General features: G+C 45.8%; 1 protein-coding gene across 1 annotated transcript in view; it reads right to left on the bottom strand.

Moving 5' to 3' along the window:
* Window positions 1-5,082: 5,082 nt before the first annotated feature.
* Window positions 5,083-10,000, bottom strand: part of asmt (acetylserotonin O-methyltransferase) — a gene marked incomplete at both ends in the record, with an annotated part of 9,487 nt that continues 4,569 nt past the window's right edge. Inside the window, 3 exons of the mRNA XM_079733560.1 lie at window positions 5,083-5,300; window positions 7,956-8,078; window positions 8,531-8,671. Of these exons, the coding sequence (XP_079589686.1) occupies window positions 5,083-5,300; window positions 7,956-8,078; window positions 8,531-8,671 (482 nt within the window). The remainder of the gene's footprint in view (window positions 5,301-7,955; window positions 8,079-8,530; window positions 8,672-10,000) is intronic.

Genomic DNA, 10,000 nt, shown 5'->3' with positions numbered 1-10,000 from the left:
ACACACTAATGACAACTATCTTGGGGGAAATATGCTAATATGTTCATCCACAGTGGGTGTACGTAAGCAGTGCTCTTTGATAAAAGGCCAGATTACGCTGCAAGCAATCACCATCCTACAGCAAACTGAATCCGTTTAACCTTATGCATTACTGCTCCGTGTTCGATCCATGCGTGTGATCTTAACTCTGTATGGGTTGATAACTGTCATGAGTCGCTTCTCATCTCCATATGTGTATAGGTACAGGTGGGTACATGTGTACGTATGTATATACATATACCAATACACAGAAATACGGGCTCATTTGCCATTCCTAGTGATGGTAAGCATTGGGCTATCCTCATTGTTCTGCTACTCTGCCATGGACAGCTTGTTAAAAGATGCTTGTTGCCTCAACTTCAACCCAGTGGGATTTCCTGTACAAGCCCGTCAACAACCTATCCTAGATGCTCTGACACAAGCAAACAATTTATTTTGTAGAAAATGAGGAATTCAGCAGTGCAAACTAGTATAGACAAAATTCAACTTTCCCATTAACATGTAGAGCAATGTAACCTTTTTGGAGATGCTGATGAGATCACTGTGTGTATTTGTGTGCATGTGTGTGTACATATCATTAAGCATAATTCTCTTTGGACAGTGCACATGTACCTCACAGAATCACCAGAGTGCACCACCGCCATTTGTTTTCATTAGCAGCCATCACGATGATTCCTCTTTATTGTTTGTCATCTAATCAATGTTGACAGATGGCCGCTCCTGTGCGTTCCGCTTGCATTTTCTGCCTCTTACACAAACTGTAGGCGCGAGGCGGGTCCTCAGACACAGAGCATCCCTATGACCTTGAGTGTCCTGCGAACGTCTAACCATATCGATTCATGATATCTCTGTCTTTACATTGCAGTCAAGGGAGGTCTGCTACTGCTCTCACTGTGGCTGCTGCTGCTGCTACTGCTGGCAAAGGGCTTAATGCTAAAGAACTTCTATGCATACATAATGAGCACGGTTGTAGGATTGGGTGGAAGAGAGCGCAATCCTCAAGCTTTGCCTGAGGGGAACGCAAGTAAAAGCAATCATTTGAATTTACGGTAATTGCATGTAAATTGCATGTTGACAACCAAGCAGTACATATTCAATTGGACATGATTTTGAATAAGATGTCGTCCAAACATCTGGATCACCTCATTTAAAAGTACAACATTTTTTCCGGATATTTTGTTGTTGTCATTGTGATGGATGCTTTTAATGAGACCATCAAACTATGAAGGATCAAATTAGAAACTAAAAAAACGACAAAAAATGCACATCACCTACTAATTGGTTCATTGAGGCCTGTAATGACAAAGGGTAAACATTCAGACGCCATGATGCTTTCATTTCATTACTCTCATGAATTAAGTGCGGAGCTGAGGGAGCTAGCTTGGGGAAAGCAGGGGGCAGGACACATCATGTCACATGCTTTCAAGGACATCAGTAAGCGTTGACATACATCAAGAGCCCACCTGAACCCACTCACCAATATGCACATAATTGCACAAACAGGCACACAACACACACACACACACACACACACAAACGCGCGCTAAAGACAAACGTAAAACCTTATGCCACAAATCTAAATGTACACAGCTTTAGTGTGTGTGTATATGTGTATGCGTGTGTATGTGTGTGTACGTGTGTGTGTGTGTGCTTTTGTGTGTGGTGCATGTGTGTGTTGTGTGTGTGTTTGTGGGCACACTTTCAGGACAGATGGCCTTTTCCTCACAATTCAGTTTGGAAGTGACAAAGGGTCAGGGATTACAGCTCAGAGACTTTTATTGAATTGTGAGGTGTGTGTGTGTGTGTGTGTGTGTGTGTGGGTGTGTGTGTGCGTGTGTGTGTCAGTATGTATGTGTTCATGATGCCTTTGACGCAGATAAAATGAAAGTGAATTGCTTTCCTTTTCTCCCATTCTCTCTGTCTCACTCAATTTGGGTTTCAAGGCGGTTTATTACATTGCCAAAATCAACTATATATAGTGCAAAAGGAAACATTCACTGTGATAAAACAACATGAACTAATAATGAGAGCTAATACAATACAATACGATAACAACTGCGGGCATCAAACTTCAACGTGTTGCTTGCCATTTCTGATCATGGTTAGAACTGCAACGTACTGGGACTGGAGGACCCCCAGTGTGAGACACAGCTTAGAACCATGGGGCAGGTTGGGAACCTGGCAGCTGCCATGGTCAGCATGTATCAGCCTGCTTGTTTTGTGTTTCAATGGGTCATGTACATTTTCTTGTGTTGTGATATAATTTGGTAAAGCCGAGGCTGAGAAAGGGTCATGAGTTGTAGAGCTATTCCGGTCGGCGCAATGGATTTTCGTTTCTGTTACTTGGCCACTTGAAGGTCTTTGACGCGAGAAGAACGAGAAGAATATATCTCGAGATATTTGACGATAAATTTGACAAAGCAGTATCGGACAAGGGACGGATATCGGTATCCCTCTCTCCGAAGTCTCTCCATTTCACTCTCAAACTCAGTCCGTGTATGGTACTGAAACTGATATCACTTCCTCCCAAGGATGCTCAGAAGTCCCACCCCCTCTCTCACCTATAGCACACATTTGGAGCACCCCATTCCAGGTGTTCTGTTGTGGGACCACCTTGGAACGATGTAAGGATGAGCCGGTGCCTCCTATAACACCAGGGAGAAGGGTGTAAGGTCAACACCAGCCAAGTGAGGGGAGTGTGGCGTTGGCCCTGAAGGGCTTTGCAGAGATAAGAGTAATGTCACGGTTTCGACAAGTGTTACCAAAATTGTATGCCCCTCTTTAATGTTCTGAAAAATGAATAAAAATCTGCGTAATTCCGCCCTGTTCCTGCATTGTTCATAGCTTGCCTCTGGACTGGAGTGTGTGTGTGTGTGTGTGTGTGTGTGTGTCCGCTGTCTTTCTATCTGCATCTTATTATGGCCGGGGGGGGGGCCGTCAAACTGATAGTCACATGACCAGGCTGGGGGCGGGGCTGAAGACTCCCTGGACTCAGGATGTCCTCAGTTCACCTACACATTCTCTCTCTCTCTCTCTCTCTCTCTCTCTCTGGATCTCTCTCTGCTCACAGACCCGTTGCAGATGGTTCCAGGATCTGGGTTTACACGGCCCTCTCTCCTGCCTTGCAAGGAGGAAAGGAAGGGGTCAGCGTTGGGGAGCGGGGGAGAGGGGGCGTTACTGGCTTGGCAGGGTGATGACATCACTGCCCTCCATCCACCTCCAGCCGTGTCTGAACCCTGGAAGGCTGACCACAAATAAAACTCTCTCTCTCTCCCTCTCTCTCTCTATCTCTCTCTCTCTCCCCCCTACACACGGTCGTTGGTTCACCTATTTTTTTTTTTAAGTTACCAGGTTGTGAGCATTGCCGTAAGAAGCCCTACCTTAAGCTGGCACTTCACTGAACTGGAAGTTGTTCATGCAGAGATACAGAGATTCATAATTCAAAATATATATTTTGGCCGCCTGGAAACGATAAAACGGATTCTCCATCATTGATGATCTGTGGCCGGAGCTCTGCAGAACAGTAAGAGGTGAGTCAGAAGAGTAGAGAATACAATGGGGCGTCTATGGTTCTGCTGAAGCTCCCTCTGTGCAGTCTGCGGACGCATTGGTTGTGTAGCAAATCACAGCACACCAAATGAGCAGTTGGCGACGATTAAAGGGAAATAACAAATCTCTTGATATAAAGGGGGTTATATATGTGCTATGAATCAGGCTGTGAGGTGTATTATAATACGACACCATGATTTCTAGCACTGGTTGAAGGTATGAAATAACTACACCGGTAGCCTTTTGAAAAAGCTTAAAGGCCATAGAGGTGTTGGCCTCGGTTTAATGACTTGCTTCTTTTAATTACAACTGCTCTCTATTAACAGGTCAAGCCCACCTGTCACATACACACACTTCCACACACCCCTACAAACACCCATACGCACACATATAGAACTATATAAAGAATGCCTGTAAAAAAAAAGGATTTCCACAGCTTTTGAGCTGGGCTTTATAAGCATTCACAGAAAGAAAAAAAAAAGGGAAGGATAAAGGTGGGAAGCCGAGAGATAGATAAGGTGGGAAGACATGCATTTAAAATACATAAGGGGGGGGTGCAAGTTGGAAAGAGCCGGTAAGCGACAGGAGGAGTGATAAAGGGGTCGAGACGGATGGAGTATGAAGACACGCCCGGCCCCGCGGCAGGAGATTTATTGGGCGGCGTACATCACCACAGCAGACTTGTCGGCCGGGCGGCTTTACGAGACTCTCTAAAAGGAGGGGGGGGGGGCGTGTGGGGCAAGTCGAGCTCACACGAGACAGGGGGGCTTATAGACGCCCCGATAAGGGCAGATGCGGCAGGAAGTGAGCTCCTTCCTTAGTAATGAGCTGATAGCCGTAAGCTTGCGCGCTCCTCCTGCCACCACCTCATAAGGGTTACGGTGATAAAAATGTCCCCTGGAAAAGACACATAATTCACCCGGCTCAGATCGACAGCGTGCTAAATCAAGCCCGGCATCAGGCGTCGGGATTATATTGCCAATGTGCAAAATGTTCATCAAAAGAAGGAATCGCTTGTCACCTCTTGTTCACGGTTGCGGTTGGTATGTTTCGATTTCAATGAAAAATGGGATATGACACAAATGTTATGTTTAACCATAACTATATACGATATTGAGCCCCAGGACTAGCATGATGATTAGAAACGTTTTATTGTTATAGCAACCAAAATAGGACACGGCACTTATGACCTTCAGGGTATCTCTTCCTTATGTGCGGAATAAGACGAACACCTTGTGTTTGTTTATTCACTTAAAACGGCAAACCCATGAAACTTCTGAATCAAACCATCGCACAACATCACGAGATAGCCATCCCCCCTGGGGTAAACCAAAATAAATGCTTTTGAACTATGACTACGAAGAAACAAAATGACAACTGTTGTGTGCAGTATATTGTATGTGGCTTCCTGAATACAGAGAAGGGAGGCGAGGCAAATTCCAATCAAAAGTGTCCCCCGTAGCGGACGCACATTCAGCCGTACGGCAGTGGTCGTCAGCCCTGCCGGTATCCCAGCACCACGTCGTAGATCTTTCCTGTGTAGCGCACTTGCACCTGGGTGAACCCAGCCGCGTCCAGGAGCGCCCGGTACTGGGCGGCCGTGCGCTCCCGTCCCTCCGTCTGCACCAGCATGTTGAGGGAGTAGAGCTGGGCCGTGAGGGGTCCCGAGCCGTCCTCCAGCAGCAGGGCCTCCACCAGCAGTACGCCGCCCCCTGGTGGAGGGGGGAGAGGGGGAGCGAGGGGAGACAAGGTGTGGTTTTTAAAGGTGACATATTATACCACCAGGTGGAAGTGCGATTAGCCGTTACAAGCCGCTTGCAAAATCGGCCTCTTCTCAGATCACAAGTGGGCGTGTCCTCCTAGATGTATGACGGATAGATGAGCCACGTTTTCGACAGGCCGCTTACTGGGTAGGCTGGTGGACTGATCTATCCAGCACACATCTAGGTGGACGCGTCCACTTGTGATTTCAGAAGAGGAGGCTCCAAAACGGCTTGTAACGGCTAATCACACTCACTCCTGGTGGTATAATGTGTCGAAACGGGAAGTGAGCGCTCAATGTACGATACTTGTGCGACCAATCTCCAATATTACGATGTCCCCACACCCTGCAACAATTATGACATTTTGTTTTGTTTTACGAATGAACTCTTCGGCCGTTAGGGCACGGCAATCATGGATTTACACAGCCGGTGACTCGGCCTATTGAGTGGGTGAGCGCTGTCGGTACAAAGTTGTCTATACATAGACTACAGAGACATGGAATAAACAGGGGAAACACATAGAAATGATCAAAGGAAGAAGCGGGGGTGTTTCTGCAATTCCCCAGGCGTATATAGTGTATGAAGGTTACAGGAATGCATTACTTACATTTACATTTAGGCCATTAAGCGGACTCTTTTAATCAAAGGGATTTACAATAAGTACATTTGTTAGAAGAAGGAGAAATAACAATATATCGCTGTCGCTATAATAAAGATGTTCATAGAAACAAGTGCCAAGCACTTGCAATCTTTAGGTTTACCCATTCCCCTTATGCAAGAAAGATAGCTATCAATGCTACACAATGCTAGGAAGGGGAGAGCCGGGTCGATTTAAACACTTTTCAGTTTAACGTCTTTTTCAAAGATGACGTTAAGTATACAAATACTTTCATCATGTGATCAACAACTCACATATGTATTCTCTTAGTTACAAGTGTAATTTAATACATATGTTGGATGATCGCGCTGTTTTTTTAACTTTGAACGTAAGTTGACATTTGTTTCAAACGTCCCGCCTAGTCGGGACGTTTGAAACACATATGCGGGACGAATGAAACAGCATATTTAAACTGAAACTATTGACCTTACTCTTGTTTTTATGCAACATACCGGAAAACATACTAGTGTACTCGTCATTGCTAAAATTTCACATAATTTCTCATAATATAAATAGGTCAACCAATATTTTTGTCCTGTGCGTAATTGTCAAGATGCACATTGCGATTAAAACTCACCTTTCTTCTTTTATACCAGTTGGACGACTACATTTTCATTTAATTTACTTATTTACCTGTCCTAAGTCATGTTTAGGGATACATAGTTGAACATCCTGTTATTTAATTTAAACAAACTGGTGACGTGCGGGACGTTTAAAACAAGTGTTTCAAACGTCCAGACGGCGACTACTGACACTTGAACCTTTTTTGCCTCTTAACTTCAAATCTCTGACATTGCACACTTTAGGACAGGTTTGAGTACTAATTCGTCCGTTGTATTGTCATATTATTAAGCCATGAAACAAAAAAACACAACTGTTTATTACAAAAAAACTACCGCACAGAAGATTTTACTTGCCGCACTCCAAAACAGGTTTGCGGGGCTAACATTTGAACGGTATGACGTTGTTACACAGAATTTCCCGGGGTTGGTCAGTCTTGCGTACTGAACGTAGTGACGCAATTAGACGTGTAAGACTTGCGTGGTTTTCGAGGAAATCGCTGTGTTTCAATCGTCCCGCGTTTCAATCGTCCCGTGTTTCAATCGTCCCGGCTCTCTCCTACTACCTTTAGTGCCAGGACGTACAACAAACAACACAAAGTGAATAAGAGGGGTGGAGGAGGGGCAGCGGTGGGTAAGGATGGAGTCCAGGTTGACTTTAACCCATTTGTGCCGGCTGCTGCGCGGCGCAACATTGTATCTAGTAGATAGTGTGGCTCCGCTGGTATTTGAGCGGAGCGCTCGAGCTGGCGTGTGCGGTCTGACTAATGATCCGAGGAAGGCAGGGGCAGTTCCGTTGACTGCCCTGTAGGCCAGTGGCGTTGTCTTGAATCTGATGCAAGGTACTACAGGGAGCCCAGGGAGGTCCCGAAAGAGGGGGGTCACATGGGAGAAATTTCGTTGGTTGAACACGAGGCTTGCCAGAGTGTTCTAGGAAGGTTCGAACGCGGCGGCAGGGAGTCCAGCCAGGAGCGGGTTGCAGTAGTCGAGGAGAGAGATGATGAGCGCTTGGACCAAGAAGTGAGCTTCTTCCCTCGTGAGTAAGGGCCAGATCCTGCAGATGTTGCAGAGGGCAAATCTGCAGGATTTGTTTGTGGTGCAGCCTAGATGATTGTCCAGTACCACACACCGAGGATCCTCTTACTCAATTTGTAAAAAATATACTTGTCGGGACCCACCCACATCCTGTTAATGTTTCTTATCTATGTCTATGTCTGCATGTGTTTTCGGTCAAATTCAAAATATGTGGGATACATTCTGCATATTGTCCGTCTAAAGACATGTGCACACGTGTTCGCACGTGCATAACCCCCCCCCGCCCCGCCCCCCCCCCCCCACACACACACACACGCACACACACACGCACACACATTCACACACAAAGACCTGGCTTGCAGGCTTGATGGACCTTCGTCAGCAGCTCAATGCAGCGTTGATCTGTCCAGTCGTGGAGGATCCTGGACATGATGTAGAGGTCACCTTCTGGCAGGGGGTCTTTGAAGAAGTCTCCTATGGGTTTTCCCCACACAAACACACACACACACAAACACAGACACGCACAAACACACAAACACCCCCAACCACACACACACACACACAAGAACACAAACACAGACACGCACAGACACACACAAACACAAAAACACACCCATAGACACACACACACACAAACACCCACAGACACACACACAGACACACACACAGATGCACACACCCCAATACCATAGGCACCACACACAATTGGTATCTAAACTTCAACAATGAAACCCATTCATCCACAACTCATTCAGACGTTTTTAGATTGATGGATAACAGTTCAAATAACCAAGCAGTTTGAAATGCTTGCTGGATTTACTCCTATTTTTATGGTTATACATAATAGGTAAAAGTCTTGGCTGCTCTGGAGAGTTACAGAGTGCCTATTAACGTTCCATTCAAAGACAAAGAGACTGATTACCTACCCTCATGGAACCCTATCCTCTGGTTGCCGTCGGTGACAAAGTGTTGCCGAGAAACTTGCACCACTTTTGGAAGGTCAAAGATAGTCACAGTGCTCTCTGGGTAAGCAGACGTGAAGTGCTTAGCAAATGCACCGCTGCATCCTGTGAGATGAGGTAGAATGCTGCATTACTCAAAATGCACACACCCATATGGCCCTACAAGTTTTGCAAATACAATCCAAGTATGTATTTTTTCCGGAACCTGATGCTTTATAGATATTGATGTCAGAATAACAAGTTGGGACTTGGCAAGAAAGCTACTGACAGACAGAAAGCCTTAGGGAGACTCCAGGAGATGAAGCTAGACGATAGACAGGAGTGCATGGGTGAAATATATTCTGTTCAGTATCCTTCACAATCCTTTGCACTCTGCCTGTACTAGCATAATGCTGCACCATTCTTTTCAACACTCATCTAGCCTATGTTTAAGATGATGTGTGTGTGTGTGTGTGCATGCGTGTGCGTGTCCGTGTGTGTGTGTGTGTGTGTGTGTTTGTGTGTGTGTGTGTGTGTGTGTGGCCTTGGTGTGTCTTTATGTTGCAGCTAATGGAATTGGAGCACATTCACTCCTATGTCTTTGGCTTGGTAGAGGACGGGTATCAAAGCCCAACAAGAAAGAAATATAGCCATGCTTCCTGGACATCATAACCAAAAATAATCAACCTTGATCTGTTGTGGGACAGAATACAAAGACATTCACCCCAAAAACAATCACAGACACCTGAGACCCGTTAGAAATGTTGGAAGTCTTTCAACTCTCTGCCCCGATGACCAATCATTTTTAGATGTGTTGTTGAGAAAGTTTTCAAGAGGGCTGACGGCTGGATTGCAAGACAAGAGGTTGCGGCGGGATGGACACATGGATAAGATTTAAATAACATTTGAACGTAAGTTATGCTATCATTTTAACCATGTGATTGTATCGATGGAAATAGACAGAACACACGTAGCCATGGCACTCCAGGGGTCAAGACAGTAAAGTGACGATAAGGGACGTGCAGCCACAGACCCCATAGGAGTTCACCATGACAAGTTGAAATAGATAAAGGCACTCAGGCGGAAATTGAGATGAGGAGACCGCGATTGATGGATAGATTACGCCTAATTGTTCTAAATGGCTATATGAGTCAACTGCACTTGATTTGGGAGATAGACTAACCAGCCGCTGCCCCCCCACCTCTAATCTGCCATCGCTTAGCAGCAGGTGTGTACGCAAACAACAGATGCTGTGTGAGAGACAAAGTCACAGTAGGGACACTGTACAAATGCCCCCCCCCCCCCCCCCCCCCCCCCCCACACACACACACACACAGACACATGCACGAACACACATGCTCGCACACTTCAAACCCCCACACACACACATACACGCTCAAACATGCACACGCACACAGTTTAATGAATCCATTGCCGTATGCAGAGTATTAAGTG

The sequence above is a fragment of the Pollachius pollachius genome, assembly GCF_949987615.1.
Source record: "Pollachius pollachius genome assembly, chromosome: 3".
NCBI lineage: Eukaryota > Metazoa > Chordata > Actinopteri > Gadiformes > Gadidae > Pollachius > Pollachius pollachius.
The sequence above is the reverse complement of the archived record's forward strand: the minus strand, read 5'-3'. Positions and strand labels throughout refer to the sequence as shown.